Source organism: Oncorhynchus mykiss, chromosome 18 (genome assembly GCF_013265735.2).
Source record: "Oncorhynchus mykiss isolate Arlee chromosome 18, USDA_OmykA_1.1, whole genome shotgun sequence".
In the NCBI taxonomy this organism is placed as follows: Eukaryota; Metazoa; Chordata; class Actinopteri; order Salmoniformes; family Salmonidae; genus Oncorhynchus; species Oncorhynchus mykiss.
The window spans coordinates 15,230,936-15,253,050 of NC_048582.1; the positions used below are offsets into that span (position 1 = coordinate 15,230,936).

The following is a 22,115-nucleotide window of genomic DNA, read 5'->3' on the forward strand; positions in this document are numbered from 1 at the left end:
ATTTAACATCTGTGTATTGTGATGGTGAAAGGCATGAACAAAATAACATTGTTTGATTGGGACCTTTTGGTTTTTATCAGCCATCAGATGAAGTCATAAAATGGATATGATCCTGAAATAGAAGTGATCACATGACCTGGATTTGAACCTTTTTATTTAAAGATTGTTCATCAAATGGCTCCCTTTTTTTATTTTTATGTTAGTCGGTCCAGCACCATCCTCAGACAATTGCTTTCATTTTTGGTGTAATTCACATTTCTGGAAAAGGTTTAAAATAAAGGTTCAAATCCAGGTAATGTGAGATGATAGTCCAAAACACAGGGCCCTAGTGATAGGAGACAAGGAGGAAATGCATATTTTGATTTTGCAAGAACGAGTATAACACAACAATCCATAGGAGGTTATTTGACGTTGGTGACAGTCTCCCAGGCTGACCCATTGGGTCTCTGTCTGTGGGTCTTACAGTAAGATCTCATATGGTTTAGTAAGACCGTTACTATTAGAACTGATGGGAGAGGAAGGAATGCTTTCGCCTCCACAGAGAAGACAATGGAATGGAGAGAGGAGAGAGAGAAAGAGTGATCTTAGAGGGAGTATAAATGCTGTATATACACAGTATAATAGACCTTTATATTTCCCTCTGGTATACTGTAGCAGCCAGAGATGCTGAATGACTGACAACATGGAATCCTTGTTTAAAAACCACACGCCACTGCAGAGACCCATCCCAAAGCCGCTGAGCTGACGCTAATTTGAGACAACTTCTGAGAGGATGATAACGCATATATTTTGTTGAACAAGTTCTTTAGTCTAACACCAGTTTACTACATATAGATGAAAACAACTCTGATCTGATTTCCATGTATTTGGGACACATTGATCTGAATATCGCACATCAAAAAGGGAATGTTAGATGCGTTGAGATGTGATATATGTGATATATGTAGCATTGGACCAGATTCAGAGAGGCCTAGTGAATGATGGCCACAAAGTCAATAGACCAGTTTCCTGGCAGTTAGTTACTATCTATTGTCTCTGGGATGTATGTGTGTCACCTTGCACTAAATGGACCAGCAGCCCTATGCCAAGTTATATTTACTACACAGCGACAACATAATGCTCCATAAACTACAGTTTAGAGACAGTTTAGATTTAGTGGGAGGGTGGGTTAAATCTATATGTTCAATTGTGAGACACCCATCCCTTTTATCAGTTTAGTGTGATCTGCCAAGGTAATAACTGGAAAATATATTTGTTTGAAAGGGGAAGTAGGGACTACATAGCCAAAATGTTATTGGGTCTGTTAGCTGTTGCATACTAACTGTACTGTTTGTAAACTAGTACTGTGTGTCTGTGTTGGTTATGCTTAGCTAATTGCTGTCCCTGTGTGTTGGTTATGCTAAGCTAACTGCTTTTCCTTTTGTGTCAGTTATGCTAAGCTAACAGCTTTCCCTGTGTGTGTTGGTTATGCTAACCTAACTGCTGTCTGTGTGTTGGTTATGATAAGCTAACTGCTGTCCCTGTGTGTTGGTTATGCTAACCTAACTGCTGTCCCTGTGTGTTGGTTATGATAAGCTAACTGCTGTCCCTGTGTGTTGGTTATGATAAGCTAACTGCTGTCCCTGTATGTTGGTTATGATAAGCTAACTGCTGTCCCTGTGTGTTGGTTATGATAAGCTAACTGCTGTCCCTGTATGTTGGTTATGATAAGCTAACTGCTGTCCCTGTATGTTGGTTATGATAAGCTAACTGCTGTCCCTGTATGTTGGTTATGATAAGCTAACTGCTGTCCCTGTATGTTGGTTATGATAAGCTAACTGCTGTCCCTGTATGTTGGTTATGATAAGCTAACTGCTGTCCCTGTGTGTTGGTTATAAATGTTACCCTAACACTATTCTGACCTGTGTGTCTGTAGGCCAGTTGGACCTTCTCTCAGAGGACTATGAGGCGGTGGACCATCGGCTGAAGCTCTTCTTAGATGTGGAGGTGTTTGAAGAGGAAGAGGAGCTCCACTCCTTTCTCAAGGTTAGCAGAACCAATGTTCTGACAACGGTTAACAGTTCAGTGACGAGGCTGAATCCGGTCACAGCAGTTCTGCTCAGAAGTTCCATGAACTGCTAACCCAGCCAAAACCGGTCGACTCCAGCTCTTGTGATCTGCTCCTGGCTGCTTTTTTGCCCCCAGCTGTTCTCTCGCTGTCCTGCACCACCCCCCCTCTCTCTTCATCGCCACCTCCACCCACCACACAATGACCTTGGATGAGCTCCTCCATGTGTAATGCATGCTGGGAGCCCTGTGGAGCGGAGGGGTATTGGTTTACTGCTCAGGACACCTGGACAAGGAGAGGGAGCCAAGAGGACACAAGCAACCCCAGCAGGAGACAGGAGATCCAGCTCATAACATGCTCATTCATCTGATGTTTATTTATCTTGTCACACGTGCTTCTCTCCCCTCTGGCTCTCTTTTCTCTTTCAACAGCTCAACTGTTTTATTTTTGGGCCTACACAGTATTCAATGAAGATTGATGTGACTTTGTTGCTAGACCTTACTCTAGGTGTTTTTTAAGCAGTAACTGATCTGTTCTTATACAGTCTGTTTAAGAAGAGCTCTGAATGCAGTCATCATTTTCCTCAGGGAAAGTTATTTGCAGCACTTAAGTGTTGTGGAATCTTTAACGTGTGTACATCTTATCTTTGTTGTAGGTGTCGACCGTGAAGTTTGGTGATCCGGTGGAGTTCCCCTCGTTCCTGGTGGTGTCTGACCAACGCATCTACTTCCTGGAAGTGACATCCGACATGGAGTAAGTTAACCACCTGACCTGTCACACTGAAGAGCATCACACAAGAGAAGGCTGGAATTAAAAATAAACATTCAAGTACATATTCTGTGGTCACAGAAATGGTTGTGCCTGTCATGAAGGTATTGTCTGTAGAGGCATTTGGTCTGTAGACTACAGTTTATTCTATAAAGCTATATATGACATTTATGGGGAGAGCAGCAACAGGTGTGGTAGGGAGCAGACCAACACTATAGGATCACCACTGCTTTATGTAACCCACCACATCCCAATACTAACAGACTTTCTGGGCCACATCGTCAAATCCATTACAGCCCTGGTCTTTGTGGTGGACCTACACATCTCCCCAGCCACTGCTCCCATGTCCTATATCAGTGGCTCCACGTTCCCTCTGATATAGTGCGAACACTATATCAAGGACTTTGTAAGCCCTGTATCAATGGCTTTTTTTGTCCTCATCAAAAGCATGTTGGCTTGCCTCCGCTTCCTCCCAGGAGTGTGAGTAGTACGGTGTTGGACAGGCCTGAGTCTCATGCTGCGACGGTCCCTATAAAGTTACTGGGATTCTGACCCCAGAAGGCCACACCCCCACTATCCTGAGCACGCACTGGAAGTTGTGTAACGGCCAAGTCTGGTTGCGCAACAGTGTGATATTCTTATGATGACCTTTCGCTGCTTTTTAAAGGTGCAATCTGTGACTTGGCTGTCTGTGGCTGTCTGACAAATTGCAGAAGCAAACAATGCTCAAACAAAAACATATACACCTTAAACGTGAGTAGACTCAAGGAAACAAGTAATAGGCGGGATACATGCAAGTAAAATAATAATTATATTTCTTTCACACTTTCCCGTCTTCATTGTTCTCTTCCTGGCAGAGGGCAGCCTTGTGATTGGCTGCAGAAGAGGGAGAGCCATGGAATCACAGAGCTGAGTTACCTGGAGGTGGGACTGGGCTCCCAGAGTATCCACATGGAGTTTGAGGACGGGCCTGTGGCCTACACCCTGCTAGTACGGGACAGCGTGCGTTGCAAACGCTTCTTCAGCCTCTTCACAGGCAAGACGCATCCCCCCACACACACACACACTGCACATGTGTTGCATGCATCTGTATCTCATGAATTAAGGGCCTTCCTCCTGGGGATATTAGAGTGGAGCGTACTCGCTCTTAGGACAATATGTCCCTCTCTTGCTCTCTCTCCCTCTGTCTCGCTCTCTCCATCCGTCTCACCTTTTCTTTCTCTCTCTCTTTCCTGCTCTCTCTCTCATCCCTCTCAGTATGTTAATCACATGCTCCTCTGCTCACAGTGACTACACCCTGCCTAGCCTGTCAGCAAGGCAAGACCAGAAGCAGAGAGAGAGGAAAGCTGAGTTTTATTAGATCAACACTCCCCTCTCTGACTCTCACAACTTATCCTCACTACTTCACTAGAGCACTCTTTTAATGGAGTCCCTTTGGTAGCAAGGGGAAGCACCATGGCCAAACGATCTTCAGCTAAGGCTCTGTGGACCTGAGTTTGTCCTGTCTTATCTGTGGGGACTCCATGTTTTCATTCAGTCATATCAATAATCACTCAGATCCATTCATTATTTGACTGTTTTCCAGATCAACTCTTTAGCTAATCTGGTACGGTCCAGATGGCCTCAGATTTTTATTTGGAATTCCCTCTCCCTCTGAAAGTGATGGTACGGTCCAGATGTCCTCAGATCTTTATTTGGAATTCCCTCAGCCTCTGAAAGTGATGGTACGGTTCAGATGTCCTCAGATTCTTATTCGGAATTCCCTCTGCCTTTTGATTGTGAGGGTCCAGAATCAAATATTAATTTCTGGCCTCGAAAGGGGTCATATTGTCGAAGTGAGTCTATGTTGTGTAGATACATTGTAAATCCTAGAGCATAATAGACCTCATTAGAGTTCTCTTCTCTTCCAAGTCTATGCTCTAGCTTCCCTAGAGGTGGTCCTTTTTATTGTACTGTGAGGCCTGTTGGAATAATTGTTTCTGAGGTTATGTCCTTGTCTGGATTCGTCAAAGATGATTTTTCTCCTTCCTCTCAACGACTGAGGACGGGTCCAGCTTTTCAGTCACTGGGACCACATAGCCGGCTAGACCAGTCCAATTCTGGGCTTGGACTCTGTATTGCAAAGCTGAATGGCCCCATAGAGAGAGGCTGTCACAGGGCTCTGCTATAACCTGCCAGTTGGATCATCTCCTATACGTCTTAAAATATCCTCTGTTGTGTTCCTGAGGAAGGAGGAGGAGGAACTGGAGAGTTGAGCCTGGTTCTGAGGTATGTGCTACAGACAGACAACATGGCTGGTCCTGTCCAGTTGGCAGAGGGAGAAAGGGGGTGGGAGAAAGACGGGGGGGGCTAAATAACTAGGTGCCTTCTCAGTTTTGGCTTTGGCACCATCCTTCATCTCCGGCCTTCACTCCTAGTCTGCCCTGCTCTTCCTCCCCTTGAGGAAACTGGTACTATTTATTATGTGCCTGAAAACTCAGTCCAGAGCTCTGATATTGCCCCCATAACAGCTGTTACAATATTTGTCTCAGGGAAAGGACCAAAGGATACCTTTACTATAACAAAAGCAGTTTTCAGACGGGGCTGGCATTCCCAGAACAGATGTGGTCACGCCTGGTCAGTGGTGAGGGCTACAAACATGGAGAAGGAAAGGGTCTGGGACTGTGAGGAAACTCGCATGTGGTTTTACTACCCCAAGGAGAAGAAGCTAGTAGGGACAGATTTGTCCACTGCTCACTGGGTTTGAAAATGTTTTATTGAAATGAGGAAGAAGGCTGGACAAGTCTGAACTTGATATTCCGGAGGAGTCAGTACAGGTCACCATGTCAATCAAAGACTTGTCTGAACAATGTCTCGGCTTTTGCTAATTTAAATGCCCTTATTGCCCCGTACAGACCTACAGTGGGTAAAAATATGTGGTCTGTCTGGTAAGTAGTTTGGTGAGGTTTGCAATGCTTGTAAATGGTCATGGCAGGAGTGTTTTGGTTTGGTTGTGTGGGTTGGATCCAGACACTGCATTCCTGAAAGGTAACGGAAAACTGTTCCTGTCTCCTTCACTAACTATCAAGTTAAGGGGTAGTGCTCCCAAATTACAAACGGACCTCATCTATGGATACCAGGCAACTAAATCAACATTTTATGATTTGTTTACTTATCAACAGCAGCAATTAGCATCTTGAGTGATATTTGGGTGAAGAGTCCCTTTAACTGCATAGTAAACTCAGTGTCTTCTCTTGTAAGCAGATGGATGATATAAGCAGATGTCATATCTCAAGTTTAACCCTGTCAGATACCCTTGCAATACCAACACAGTGTCACTTCCCACTGTCTCAGACCTGGGCTAAACTCTGCCCTGTTTTCCTTGGAAATCCATTCAGATTCGGCGTATCCTGGCCGTACTGTTCCCACTCCCGCGCTCTCCCTTCCCCGTGGTCTGCTGTTCCGACAGGGCCGAGAGTGTTCGGTTTCGCCCGGATGGATGCTGAGGGTCCAACTATTCCTTGTGAAAATAAGCAAGGTTATTTGGGAAGGTTGGAAGTGGTTTTTAACCTAGTGGAGAGGGTCCTGTGATTGAACCGGCAGGAGGGAGACTAACGTTATTCGCCAGAACAGATTCCAGACGCCGACACAGATCCGCTCTCCTTTTACAGCTCTATGCTCTTTCAGCCAGGCCTGTCGCCATGGGTGACCGATCCCTGTACTTGTTTATCCTCTCGTCATGGTGACGGTGGTCCACTAAATCATGCAACACATGCATACACAGAGTGCACAAGGCATTAGGATCACCTTCCTAATTGTGAGTTGCACCTCCTTTTGCCCTCAGAACAGACTCAATTCATCGGGGCAAGGTGTTGAAAGCGTTCCACAGGGATGCTGGGCCATGTTGACTTCAATGCTTCCCAGAGTTGTGTCAAGTTGGCTGGATGTCCGTTGAGCGTGAAAAACCCTGCAGCGTTGCAGTTCTTGACACACTCAAACCGGTCCGCCAGGCTCCTACTACCATACCCTGTTCAAAGACACTTCAATCTTTTGTCTTGCCCGTTCACCCTCTGAATGGCACACAGACACAATCCATGTCTCAAGGCTTCTTTATCCGGTCTCCTCCCCTTCATCTACACTGATTTGAAGTGGATTTAACAAGTGACATCAGTAAGGGATCATAGCTTTCTCCTGGATTCACCTGGTCAGTCTATGACATGGAAAGAGCAGGTGTTCCTAATGTTTTGTATACTCGGTGTACACTGTCAGGAGGGTATGTTTAGATTAAAAAGGGCGACGTTCTTGACTCCCGCACGTGCAGCTTAAAGATGGCAGAAGTTGGTGTTGGTCACAAGATGTTATTCTCTGGGATAATAAAACCAAATAGGCCCGAACTTGCCCTGTCCTGTCCCACCTTGTCCTGCCCTGTCCTGCAAGCTCCACCTTGTCCTCTGCTCCAAAAGGCTAAATCTCTGCATTGCTTCACCTTGAATAATGTCCTGAATAGAGGTGTGTGTGGTCTCCTATTGGTTCACTAGAACCCACCAGAAGATAAGCGGTTAAAGGAGAGCTCAGAGGGACAACAATACCGTCCCTTTAATGGTTGTCCTTTTTAATCCAGCACCATGCGTCGTCCCGTAGGCTTCACTTTAGATGTTCGTCCTGGTCTGGAACGTTAGTGTGGCAGATCAGTTTCCCCCGGGAAGAAAGGGAAAGAAACAATGGCAAAAGAATTGAGGTTGAATCTTATACAGGTATTGGGAGCCAGAATAGTCCACTGGTGCCACGCAATGTCTTTATTTCTCATCCCTGTTGTTGTTGAACTTGGACATGGATAGGGGCAGGGTGTTCCTACTCTGTTTTTCTTCATATTGGTTGTTTCACTCTTTTCAGTGTGACTCCCTTTTTAAACTCAACCTCCCTTTCAATTCCACCTTTTTAACTTTGGCATTTGCCTGTGGCCCTGTGTTCCCCTATTGCTACCACCCCACAGGGAAGTATTTTGTCGCTGTGAGTGTGACCTAGCACATTGTTCTCCTGTACCTTTTCCAACCTGTGTTTTTCACCTGCTGCCATGGAGATGTAATTCTAGATCTGAAATCAGAGACCTGTCAGCTTTCTAGTCCTAACCCACCACAGACTGTAATAGTCTAACATTAGCTCTGTCTATTGTCCCTAGGGCTGCAAAGCTACCGGTAGCTTACCAAAGTTACCGGAATCTTCAGTAATTATGGTAATTTAACAGAATCTTTGCAATCTATCGTAACCTTGGTAATTTATACTTGAATAAATGTTTTTTTTATTTTTATCATGAATAGTATTCATTTTTTATATAAAATAACAGTTTCTGGTAGATAGACTATATGGTTCAAGTGAAAATAGTCTAATTAATGAAAAAAGCATGTAATCAACAATGGTATTATTTTCAGTTAACTCTACAGCTCTTCCAACCATTTACTTTTTTCACAGCTGCCACCAGTTTGATGCTGAGACATTGGCAACAAATACATAGTCAAATAAGTGTGTAAAAAATGTCAAATAATATATACAGTGGGGCAAAAAAGTATTTAGTCAGCCACCAATTGTGCAAGTTCTCCCACTTAAAAAGATGAGAGGCCTGTAATTTTCATCATAGGTACACTTCAACTATGACAGACAAAATGAGAAAAAAATTCCTGAAAATCACATTGTAGGATTTTTAATGAATTTATTTGCAAATTATGGTGGAATTAAGTATTTGGTCAATAACAAAAGTTTATCTCAATACTTGTTATATACATATATATATGTTATATACCCTTTGTTGGCAATGACAGAGGTCAAATGTTTTCTGTAAGTCTTCACAAGGTTTTCACACACTGTTGCTGGTATTTTGGCCCATTCCTCCATGCAGATCTCCTCTAGAGCAGTGATGTTTTGGTGCTGTTGCTGGGCAACACGGACTTTCAACTCCCTCCAAAGATTTTCTATGGGGTTGAGATCTGGAGACTGGCTAGGCCACTCCAGGACCTTGAAATGCTTCTTACGAAGCCACTCCTTCGTTGCCCGGGCGGTGTGTTTGGGATCATTGTCATGCTGAAAGACCCAGCCACGTTTCATCTTCAATGCCCTTGCTGATGGAAGGAGGTTTTCACTCAAAATCTCATGATACATGGCCCCATTCATGGTCCCTTTGCAGAAAAACAGCCCCAAAGCATGATGTTTCCACCCCCATGCTTCACAGTAGGTATGGTGTTCTTTGGATGCAACTCAGCATTCTTTGTCCTCCAAACACAACAAATTGAGTTTTTACCAAAAAGTTATATTTTGGTTTCATCTGACCATATGACATTCTCCCAATATTCTTCTGGATCATCCAAATGCTCTCTAGCAAACTTCAGATGGGCCTGGACATGTACTGGCTTAAGCAGGGGGACACGTCTGGCACTGCAGGATTTGAGTCCCTAGCGGCGTAGTGTGTTACTGATGGTAGGCTTTGTTACTTTGGTCCCAGCTCTCTGCAGGTCATTCATTAGGTCCCCCCGTGTGGTTCTGGGATTTTTGCTCACCGTTCTTGTGATCATTTTGACCCCACAGGGTGAGATCTTGCGTGGAGCCCCAGATCGAGGGAGATTATCAGTGGTCTTGTATGTCTTCCATTTCCTAATAATTGCTCCCACAGTTGATTTCTTCAAACCAAGCTGCTTACCTATTGCAGATTCAGTCTTCCCAGCCTGGTGCAGGTCTACAATTTTGTTTCTGGTGTCCTTTGACAGCTCTTTGGTCTTGGCCATAGTGGAGTTTGGAGTGTGACTGTTTGAGGTTGTGGACAGGTGTCTTTTTTTATACTGATAACAAGTTCAAAAAGGTGCCATTAATACAGGTAACAAGTGGAGGACAGAGGAGACTCTTAAAGAAGAAGTTACAGGTCTGTGAGAGCCAGAAATCTTGCTTGTTTGTAGGTGACCAAATACTTATTTTCCACCATAATTTGCAAATAAATTCATCATTTTTTTTCTCATTTTGTCTGTCATAGTTGAAGTGTACCTATGATGAAAATTACAGGCCTCTCATCTTTTTAAGTGGGAGAACTTGCACAATTGGTGGCTGACTAAATACTTTTTTGCCCCACTGTAAAATATATTTCATGCTGAAATCCTCATATTAAACAATGGTATTCACTAAGTTTATGGTTATATTTAAGATAATGTTTTCAGCTTTGTCATTCAATTATTTTTGTGAAAATCATCTTATTAAATGAGTTCATATATTTTACATGTGACAAGGCCACACAGAGGGCCAGTGATGATTAGACACCTGTCAAATCTGAAGTACCCAAAAGGACCACTAGATGTATTGTGATAGAGTACATAAAATCCTTGAAAGAAACCAACATTCTTTACAAATTTCCAGTAAGATATCCTCCCTTTGCAACCCGAATTGTCCCTAGTCCTCATCCGATCTGCTTGGGTGTGACTCTCTTACTCTCTGGCTGTGTTTACACAGGCAGCCCAATTCTGATCTCTTTCATTTAAATTGTATCTATTTATTTATATTTAACCTTTATTTAAACAGGTAGGCCAGTTGAGAACAAGTTCTCATTTACAACTGCGACCTGGCCAAGATAAAGCAAAGCAGTGTGACAAAAACAACGCAGTTACACATGGGATAAACAAACGTACAGTCAATTGCACATTAGAAAAATCTATACTGTGTGTGCAAATGAAGTAAGGTGGTAAGGCAATAAATAGGCCATAGTGGCAAAGTAATTACAATTTAGCAATTTACACTGGAGTGATATATGTGCAGATGAGGATGTGCAAGTAGAAATACTGGTGTGCAAAAGAGCAGAAAAACAAAAACAAATATGGGGATGAGGTAGGTAGTTGGTTGGATGGGCTATTTACAGATGGACTGTGTACAGCTGCAGAGATCGGTAAGCTGCTCTGACAGTTGACACTTAAAATTAGTGACGGAGATATGTCTCCACCTTTTAGTGATTATTGCAATTTGCTCCAGTCATTGGTAGCAGAGAACTGGAAGGAAAGGTAGCCAAAGTAGGTGTTGGCTTTGGGGATGACCAGTGAAATATACCTGCTGGAGCATGTGCTACCAGTGAGCTGAGATAAGGTCGGAGCTTTACCTAGCAAAGACTTATAGATGACCAGGAGCCATTGGGTTTGTCGACAAATATGTAACGAGGACTAGCCAACGAGAGCATACAGGTTGCAGTGGTGGGTAGTATATGGGGCATTGGTGACAAAACAGATGACACTGTGATAGACTGCATCCAGTTTGCTGAGTAGAGTGTTGGAGGCTACTTTGTAAATGACATCGCCGATGTCAATGATCGGTAGGATAGTCAGTTTTACGAAGGTATGTTTGGCAGCATGAGTGAAGGATGCTTTGTTGCGAAATAGGAAGCCAATTTTAGATTTAACTTTGGATTGGAGATACTTAATGCGAGTCTGGAAGGAGAGTTTACAGTCTAACCAGACACCTAGGTATTTGTAGTTGTCCACATATTCTAAGTCAGAGTAGTGATGCTAATCGGGCAGGCGGGTGTGGGCAGCGATCGGTTGAAGAACATGCATTTCGTTTTACTAGTATTTAAGAGCAGGTGGAGGCCACGGAAGGAGTGTTTGTATGGCTTTGGAGCTCGTCTGGAGGGTCCAAAGAAGGGCCAGAAGTATTCCGAATGGTGTTGTCTGCGTAGAGGGGGATCAAATAATCACCCACAGCAAGAGCGACATCATTGATATATACAGAGAAAAGAGTCAGCCCCAGAGTTGAACCCTGTGGCACCTCCATAGAGACTGCCAGAGGTCCGGACAACAGGCCCTCCGATTTGACACACTGAACTCTATCAGAGAAGTAGTTAGTGAACCAGGCGAGGCAGTCATTAGAGAAATCAAGGCTGTTGAGTCTGCCGATAAGAATACGGTGATCGACAGAGTCAAAAGCCTTGGCCAGGTCGATGAAGATGGCTGCACAATTGTTCTTTTGACCAATCACAGCAGATCATTTTCAGAGCTGATCCGATTGGTCAAAATACCAATTAGTGGAAAAAAAGACCTGAATTGGGCTGCAGGTGTAAACCTAGCCTGTGTCCTGTGTGATTTCCGGTAGGTTACATACGGTTACGGTTACAGTGTAGAGTTCGAAGTGAGGTGTTCTGTCTGTAAGCTCTGATTTTACTTTCAATCAATCAATCAACATATTTATCGTCCCAGTTCATTGAAATTAATTGTGCTGATGTTCCAATACACTGCATGGAAAAACCATAAAACATGAATTAACTCTATTTAAAGGGATACTTTGGATTTTTGGCAACTTCTCCAGAGTCAGATGAACTTGTCTATAACATTTGTATGTCTCTGTGTCCAGTATGAAGGAAGTTAGTTTCACGAGCATATGCTAAGTAACGTTAGCGCAATGACTGGAAGTCTATGGATATCTGCTAGCATGCTACTTCCAGTCATTGTGCTAACGCTAGTTAGCAACTTCCTTCAAACTGCACGCAGAGACATAAAAATAGTATCCACAAGTTAATCTGACTTCCTTACTAAAATCTCAAAGTATCACTTTAAATCGAGTTGAGAGAACCATTGATAGGGACGCATCACTAAACTTAATTCGTATCTCCTTTTATTTTTCCCCTTCTTCCACTCTCTCTCTCCCTCAGGAGTGGTGCGTGAGTTGGCTACCAAGTCGGACAGCAAGCTTAAGTCTATCTCCACCACCAGGCTCAACCCACAGCATCATCTCTGGTACGAACTGCCCAGATTTATGTTATAATTGCCATGAATGACTTGCATATGCCCTGGATATGTTGTCAAATCCTCACCATCTCCACTCAATGGTATTGAGCCAAGCCATAGGCCCATCTGTCTCTTACCCCCACTATGACACTGACAAGGCTGTGGTAACTTCTGTCTGGTGTTACTAAACCTCCACATTGTTGAAATTGGGCTCTAAATTAGTGGCTAAACCACATACTAATGTCTTACATGTGTTGGCCTCAAGATGCTAAGAAAGCGCTAACGATGCATTACCTTTTAACTAGAGAGCTGATCCTGCAGGGCCATGTCCTTGGGGGCTTCATCCCAATACTGTGAAGTGGCTTCCTCCCCTATGATTTTCTTGTATCCTTGCTCACCTGAAAGGGCTGGAAAGTGAGGACTAGCAGATGGGAAAGGAAACCATTTTTAGTATATGGATTTACCATCCACCCTTCCCTTGTTTCTGTGGTAATGATGGAACACGCTGTACATTCACTGAGATAATTCATGGCTCAGTTAGTTATTATACGGCCCTTTTTTTTGGGTAGCTGAAAAACCACAGCTACTCAGGGAACAGACTCACTGTTTGAACAGGACCGTAGGATGACTCAGGATTGTTTATCATGCCTACCATTTCTGTGTAGCTTTTATAATCACACTATCGTGGATATAGTTGGAATAACAATTAACACATGGTCACTTTAAAGTCAACAAGAGACTTATAAACCACAAAATAATACACAGAATTAGTATTACCTCTGTCTGCTCACTTTCGAAAACAAACTCACTCAGGAGGCCATTTTGAAACCATAGACCAAAGTCTTCTTTATGTGTCTGTGATACAGATATGAATCAGGAAAAATAGACACATCTCCACACTTTTGAGGTCTGCCCCGTCTCAAAAGCACTTAGCTTCAGAGTCTGATGTGGTGTATGTGCCTGATGTACAATGTGACATTGTGAATATTAACCTGGTTGTCTCTTATGTAAGCCTTTCCTCTGTGTCTCCCCAGGCCCCTTGTGTGTGAAGACATGCAGACTGATGTGGAGGATGGCCAGCTACAGTTCTTCTACCTCCTGTCCTTTCTACATCAAGGTACATTGTATGTGTGTGTGTGTGTACACATATATATACATACATACATACATACATACATACATACATACATACATACATACATACATACATACATACATACATACATACATACATGTGTATATATACATATACTGAACAAAAATATTAACACAACATGTAAAGTGTTGGTTTCATGAGATGAAAAAAAAGAACCCAAACATTTTCCATATGCACAGAAATCTTATTTCTCTCATTTTGTGCACAAATTTGTTTACATCCCTGTTAGTGAGCATTTATCATTTGCCAAGATAATCCATCTACCTGATAGGCCCCTTTTTTCTCAATTTCCACCTGAATGACATGCCCAAAGTATACTGCCTGTTGCTCAGGCCCTGAAGCCAGGATATGTATATAATTGGTACCATTGGAAAGAAAATACTTTGAAGTTTGTAGAAATGTTAAGATAATGTAGGAGAATATAACACAATAGATATGGTAGGAGAAAATACAAAGAAAAACCAACCAGAATTTTGGTTTTTGATAGACTATGCTCGTACAATGGCAAGTATAAGGGCATACTCAGTTCTAGCTCCCAGGATGCAATTCCTATGGCTTCCACATGGTGTCAGCAGTCTATGTTCAAGGTTTCAGGCTTGTAACTTCCAAATCGAATAAGACATATCAGTTTTAGTACAGGGACACTGCAAATTTGTGTTTGCGGGCGCCGTGAAGACGAGTCGCACCTGCTAAAATGGGTTTCCTATAGAACATACTTCTTTCCGTGAGAAATATTATAGTTTGATTATATTTTAGGGTATCTGAGGAGTTGATAGAAACGCATTTTGAGATTTTCGGATTCCTTTCTCTGCATGTTGAATGAGTGGATTACTCAAATCGATGGCGCCAACTAAACTGACCTTTTGGGACAATTTAAAGGCCACTTCTAAAAATGTGCCACAGATGTCTCATGTTTTTAGGGAGCGTGCAATTGGCATGCTGGCTGCAGGAATGGCCACCAGAGCTGTTGCAGGGGAATTGAATGTTCATTTTTGCACCATAAACCGCCTCCAACGTCGTTTTAGAGAATTTGGCAGTACGTCTAACCGGCCTCGCAACCGCAGACCACGTGTAACCACGCTACACCAGGACCTCCACATCTGGCTTCTTCACCTGGGGATCATCTGAGACCAGCCACCCGTACAGCTGATGAAACTGAGGAGTATTTATGTAATAAAGCCCCCAGTGGGCGGGCCTGGCTCCCCAGTGGGCGGGCCTGGCTCCCCAGTGGGCGGGCCTGGCTCCCCAGTGGGCGGGCCTGGCTCCCCAGTGGGCGGGCCTATGCCCTCCCAGGCACACACTTGGCTGTGCCCCTGCTCAGTCATGTGAAATCCATAGATTAGGGCCTAATGAATTTATATTGATTGACTGATTCCCTTCTATGAACTGTAACTCAGTAAAATCGTTGAAATTGTTTTCATTTTGCGTTTATGTTTTTGTTTATATTTAATGTTTCTCTGTGTATCTGTGTGTCTCTCCCAGCCTGAGGCTGCAGACTTTGCATCTGCTGTAGCCAAGCATAGCTGCAGGCTATGGGCTGTGCAGGTGAAAAGAATGTTAACTACTGTAATTGTAACATGCACTGACCTGCCACTGCTGATGAGTTTTAAACTGGGTTTAAACATCAGGAGGATGGAGGAATAGATGGGTTTTAAACTGGGTTTAAACATTACTTCGCCACTATTGGCCTATTTATTGCCTTACCTCCTTACTTCATTTGCACACACACTATACAGATTTTTCTATTGTGTTATTGACTGTACGATTGTTTATCCCATGTGTAACTGTTGTTTTTGTCACACCGCTTTGCTTTATCTTGGCCAGGTCGCAGTTGTAAATGAGAACTTGTTCTCAACTGGCTTACCTGGTTAAATATAAAAATAAAGTTGAGTCAGATCCAGTGTTGCAGGACTCCAGTGTTGCATGACTTATTTATCACCCTATACCCCTGGTGATTGATTGTCGACTGATCAAAGCTGGACAGTTCCTTCTTGGTTTAATGGAGTAGATCAACACCGAGAGGAGGAGATGGAGAGGGGGAGAGAGAAGCAGCTGTTTCCCAGTGGGAGTGCCTGGGAGATTAGAGCTCTTTGTCTTATCTCACCACAGTACCGACATCCCACTGATATGGCTCTCCCCGTGTCTGTTAACCAGACTGTAAAACACTTTGAGACATGCCATAAGGCCCCCGGTTAGATAAATACAATACAAGCCAAACTATTTAGATGCAAGTATATGATTATCATTTGCACAGGGGGGAGGGGGTTTAAACATTTATCCAAATGCATATTTTCTGTGTGTTCTATTTGTTCTCTCTGCCAGAAGACCGTGTGACCCCTCTGACAGTGCTGGCCACCCGGGAAACCCTGTACCTGCTCAATGAAGACCACCAATGGAGCAAGAGCTTGCCCCACCCATCAGCCAATGAGAACGGGGGACCCTGCAGTGGGCGGGTCACTGTTCAGGAGACCCAGCCAATCAGCTGTGTCAGCTCTGTCCATCTATGGTCGTCTGACCCGTGCAGAATGGACATCAAGCTTTACGATGAGGTGAGACTGAGGGAGGAAAGAGACGTGATTGGTCTTAAATTAGGAAGGACTTCTCCAAGTTCTCAAGGGTAAGCTGGATAAGCTAAATGCTATCATGAGCAAAGCTGGGCACACGTTTGTATGTTTTTATTAGACATTTTTCAGGATGAAATCTCTTGAGATGCACCATCCTGTTTTCAAGAATGTCCAGATGAAAACAACAAACAAACGAACAATACTTAGTAAGAAGAAGAATGTGGCAACTACTGTCTAATAACAATGAAATCTAATTTTATTTGTCACATGTGCCAAATCCAACCGTGAAATGCTTACTTACAAGCCCTTAACCAACAAGGCAGTTATAAGAAAAATAAGAGTTAAGAAAATATTTACTAAAAAATCAAATCTATAACACTATAAAATAACAATAACAAGGCTATATACAGGTTGTTTCGGTACCATGTCAATTTGCGGGGGTACAGGTTAGTCGAGGTAATATGTACAGTACCAGTCAAAAGTTTGGACACCTACTCATTCAAGGGTTTCTTTATTTACTATTTTCTACATTGTATTTCAAACCTATGAATAACACATATGGAATCATGTAGTAACCAAAAAAGTGTTAAAGAAATAAAAATATATTTGAGATTTGAGATTCATCAAAGGAGCTACCCATTGCCTTGATGACAGCTTTGCACACTCTTGGCATTCTCTCAACCAGCTTCACCTGGAATGCTTTTCCAACAGTCTTGAAGGAGTTCCCACATATGCTGAGCACTTGTTGGCTGCTTTTCCTTCGCTCTGTGGTCCAATTAATCTCAATTGGGTTGTTGGGTGATTGTGGAGGCCAGGTCATCTAATGCAGATCTCCATCACTCTCATTCTTGGTCAAATAGCCCTTACACAGCCTGGAGGTGTGTTGGGTCATTGTCCTGTTGAAAAATGATAGTCCCACTAAGCTCAAACCAGATGGGATGGCATATCGCTGTGCTAGCCATGCTGGTTAAATGTGCCTTGAATTCTAAAATCACCAACAGTATCACATGCAAAGCACCATCACACCTCCTCCTCCATGCTTCACGGTGGGAACCACACATGCTGAGATCAACCCTTCACCTACTCTGCGTCTCACAAAGACACGGCGGTTGGAACCAAAAATCTTACATTTGGGCTCATCAGACCGAAGAAAAGATTTCCACTTGGCTAATGTCCATTGCTCGTGTTTCTTATTATTGGTGTCCTTTAGTAGTGTTTTCTTTGCAGTGAATCGACCATGAATGCCTGATTCACGCAAAGGGTGGCTACTTTAAAGAAACTCAAATGTAAAATATATTTAGATTTGTTTAACACTTTTTTTTGGTTAATACATGATTCCATGTGTTATTTCATAGTTTTGAGTCTTCACTATTATTCTACAATTTAGAAAATAGTAAAAATAAAGAAAAACCCTTGGATGAGTAGGTGTTTTAACTTTTGACCGGTAGTGTACCGGTAGATATTTACAAATGTCATCACATGGTGATGTTTCTTTTAGTTAAAAAAACAGTTTGATCTTAACATTTTAAAAAGGCCTTTCTTAAATTCAATGTGTGATTGTAATGTCCTGATTTCTATAGGTAAATTATTTGTCAATTGGGTTTTCCTTTTAATAAATATACACAACACGACAAATCATGTTTTAAGTTGACCCATTTAAAAAGAAATGGGTTCTAATGCAGTTGTCTTCTGTTTGTGAGTGACAGTCCATGTAGTGATTCAGACATTGTGTAATGATGTCTTATAATGACATATAAGAATGAATCTGCAAAGATTATGACATCGAATTCTCAAAGTAAGGTCTTGGTTGTGATTTGAAAGATGTCACTATAGTCTAGGATAGGAAGTAGCAGATGGTTTACTACGGTCTTTCTAATGGATACAGTAAAACAACTCTGTATTGTAACCCAGGCTTATAGTTCCTTGTTTTTTTAATATAATCTATATGCTGTCCAATAGATCATTCAGAATCTATCCTCAAACCCAGATATTTCAAACAATCAACACTTTCAAGCATTGTTCCATCACTTCCAAAAATGTTGAAATGGTCAGCAACTCATTCTTTGCCATGTACCAAACCGCATGATATAGGTGTGTGTGTACATGTTTCAAGCTGACCACCATAGTCCCTGTGCCCAAGGAAGCGAATGTAACCTGCCTAAATGATTACCGCCCCGTGGCACTCATGTCGGTAGCCATGAAGTGCTTTGAAAGGCTGGTCATGGCTCACATCAACAGCATCCTCCCGGACACCCTAGACCCACTCCAATTCACATACCGCCCCAACAGATCCACAGATGACGCAATCTCAGTCGCACTCCACACCGCCCCTTCTCACCTGGACAAAAGGAACACCTATGTGAGTGCTGTTCGTTGACTACAGCTCAGAATTCAACACCATAGTGCCCATGAAGCTCATTACTAAGCAAAGGACTCTTGGACTAAACACCTCCCTCTGCAACTGGACCCTGGACTTCCTGACGGGCCGCCACCAGGTGGTAAGAGTAGGAAAACAACACGTCAGCCATGCTGATCCTTAACACTGGGGCCCCTCAGGGGTGTGTACTTAGTCCCCTCCTGTATTCCCTGTTCATCCACGACTGCGTGGCCAAACACGACTCCAACACCATCATTATGTTTGCTGACGACACTGGTAGGCCTGATCACCGACAACGATGAGACGGCCTATAGGCCCTCTCTCAATATGAACAAGATAAAGGAGCTGATTGTGGACTACAGGAAAAGGCGGGCCGAACATGCCTCGCTCAACATCGACGGGACTGTAGTGGAGTGGGTCGAGAGTTTCAAGTTTCTTGGTGTCCACATCACCAATGAACTAGCATGGTCCAAACATACCAAGACAGTCGTGAGGAGGGCACAACACAACCTTTTTCCCCTCAGGAGAATGAAAAGATTTGGCATGGGTCCCCAGATCCTCAAAAGGTTCTACAGCTGCACCATTGAGAGCATCCTGACCGGTTGCATCACTGCCTGGTATGGCATCTGACCGTAAGGTGCTACAGAGGGTATGGCGAATAGCCCAGAACATCACTGGGGCCAAGCGTCCTGCCATCCAGGACCTATATAATAGGCGGTGTCAGAAAAGCCCAGAAAATTGTCAGAGACTCCAGTCACCCAAGTTAGACTTTTCTCTGCTACCGCACGGCAAGCGGTACCGGAGCGCCAAGTCTTGGACCAAAAGGCTCCTCAACAGCTTCTACCCCCAAGCCATTAGACTGCTGAACAATTCATAAAAATTGCCACCGGACAATTTACATTGACCCCTCCCTTGTACACTGCCGCTACTCGCTGTTTGTTACCTATGCATAGTCACTTCGTCCCAACCTACATGTACAGGTTACCTCAACTAGCCTGTACCCCTGCACACTGACTCGGTGCCGGTGCCCCTGTATATAGCCTCGTTATTCTTATTGTGCTATATTTTAGATTTTCTTCTTCTTGAACTGCACTGTTGGTTAAGGGCTTGTAAGTAAGCATTTCACGGTAAAGTCTACACTTGTTGTATTCGGCGCATGTGGCAAATAAAGTTTGATTTGAGCATATGAGTGTCTGTATGTGTTTCCTGTGCAGATAGTGAAGGAGGAGAAGACGTGGTCGTTGCACTCTGACAGTGCAGAGCTGGTGCAGGGCCTGCTGGTCTGGGTCAGAACACAATGGGAGAACATGTTCGGAGTCAAACTCGCCATCACCAACCTCACCCTACCAGCCTGAGGGAAAACACCCACCCTTCCAACTGTGTGTGTGTGTGCACCTGTGTGAGTGTGGGTCTGTCTGTCTTCACTGTCAGACTTGACCCTCAATAGGACAGTATGTTTACCTGGTTTGAAGCCAACTATGATTTCCTCATGTTTGGTCACTTTTACAAAAGCACTGATCTGTTAAAGCCTCATCTGAATCCCGTCCATTTTCTAACCCTGCCAGTATAGCCAGCTAGGGAGAGTGCCTTGTGGTGTTGCCAGTCCTGCTACATTCTAATGCACCTTGAATATGTGAAAGGGGTGAGGGAGAATCATGTGTTTCTTTCAGGGGGGTGAGGACAGGATAAGGAGGGAGAAAGGGGTAAGCAAAAATGTGAGTTGAGGGGTAATTGTGTGTGTGTGTGTTATCAAGGAAGTTAGTCCATTCCTCTGAGGCTCAGTGGACTGTGACTTCATCAGGAGTCCCGGGACTGGAACAGTGAGTTGTGACATCACACGCTCGGCACAAGGCTCTCTAGCCGTCCCGTGAGGCTCCGCTCCGGACACCTCTGACGTGACACCTCTGACGTGACACCTCTTAGTTATTTTCTTTTTAATCAGGGTCTTTGATGTCTCTAAACACTGTGATTATGTAAAGGGAAACCGAAGGCCAAAGTAACCCAAGTGAAGAGTTACAGCCAAGGCAATGAACCGGGACAGTATCTGTGTTCTGTATCCTTGGGAAAAGTGCAGAATACGCATGATAGGGAATGTGAAAGGGAAGGGTTCTGACTGACCTGTTTTAAAGTGGGAGATGTTAGTTGGTTTGTGGCTGTCTGTTAAAATGTATAGTCTTATGCTAATACCTCTAGTGCAGTTTAACTATATTGTGAATGCTATTTTTGATGTAGACAGATGAAAAGATGTGTAGAAGTGGACGACAAACAGATGTGTGTAACTTAATTTATTTACCGTCAGCAAATCAATTATAAAAAAATATAGCTTTTTATACTTTAAATAAAAATGCATATCTGTGGTACAAATACATCCTCTTATGACACTGTATTTCCACATGTTTGTCCAACTCTTTCATTTTCACAGTGAGAAAGTTCCAATAGCTACTTTTCCCTCTGTAATCATGTAGTTCCAGAGTTTTTTTTTTATTGTTCTCACAGTCAGCCCAACCTCAACCACAACCGCAGCAATGCGCACCCCCCCCCCCCCCCCCCCCCCCCCACCCCCTCCCGTCGTCACGTTAATCCTCCAGTCATCCACGTGGCCACACAGCTACCAATAATCATCACTTTCTGCCCCATCAGACCCCCTTGTGGTTCTTCAATGAAACATTTGACAGTTCCTAACATTTTTCATAGGAGGAATACAAATTCTGAAAAGTTACACGAAGCTTTGAAATCGATTCATGTATACTATAGGCTTAACCTTCACACTGATAGTCTGTCTATCCATTCCTGTCATATCATGGCTCACAAGAAAGGAAGGAAGCACTTTAAAACCCTCTAGAGGTTAAATGATTTCCTTTCAGGGAGAGTTTGGTCAGGACCAAATCTCCAAAGAGAAAGCAGCACAACTGCTAGGAAAAACTCCCTAGAAGGAGGCAACCTAGGAAGAAACCTGGAGAGGAATCGTGCTCAAAGGGGACGGCAGTTCTCTTCTGGCTGGGCCGAGTGGGGAGTTAAGAGTACATGTGGCCATTCATTCCAGAAGTTCAAACGTTCATAGATCACCAGCAGGGTCATATAATAACCATGGTGGCTATAGAGAGGGCAACAGTTCAACAACTCGGGAGTCAATGTCAGTTGGCTTTGCATGACCAGGTGTTCTGAGATGAGAGTGGCCGGTGAATCGGGGTCAGGGGTCAACAACAGCAGTCAGGGGCGCAGAACAAACTGGATCAGTACGACCAGGACAGGAACAGCCAGGAGTCGTCAGGCCAAGTAGTCCTGAGGCATGGTCCTCCAGGACGGGAGACATAGAGAGATGGAGGAGAATTAGAGAATGGAATGCTACTAAACACATGGAAACAATACTAGGAGCCTGTCCTCCTATAGCAGCCTCCTCTGATAGAGAGAGCATGTCTAAGAACACACAGTACATCAGATAAGGCAAGACAGACTTATGATAGTTCCCTGGCACATAGGCTAT

At 43.5% G+C, this 22,115-nt stretch overlaps 1 protein-coding gene across 4 annotated transcripts in view; it reads left to right on the forward strand.

Moving 5' to 3' along the window:
* Positions 1-21,017, forward strand: part of LOC110495440 (serine/threonine-protein kinase 11-interacting protein) — a 44,598-nt gene extending 23,581 nt beyond the window's left edge. For all 4 annotated transcript variants that reach the window (XM_036951943.1, XM_036951946.1, XM_036951945.1 and 1 more), the window contains exons 20-26: positions 1,916-2,025; positions 2,703-2,800; positions 3,673-3,851; positions 12,459-12,543; positions 13,569-13,651; positions 16,013-16,239; positions 19,846-21,017. In XM_036951943.1, coding sequence (XP_036807838.1) covers positions 1,916-2,025; positions 2,703-2,800; positions 3,673-3,851; positions 12,459-12,543; positions 13,569-13,651; positions 16,013-16,239; positions 19,846-19,986 — 923 coding nt within the window. In that variant the 3' untranslated portion in view covers positions 19,987-21,017. The remainder of the gene's footprint in view (positions 1-1,915; positions 2,026-2,702; positions 2,801-3,672; positions 3,852-12,458; positions 12,544-13,568; positions 13,652-16,012; positions 16,240-19,845) is intronic.
* The last annotated feature ends 1,098 nt before the right edge of the window (positions 21,018-22,115 follow it).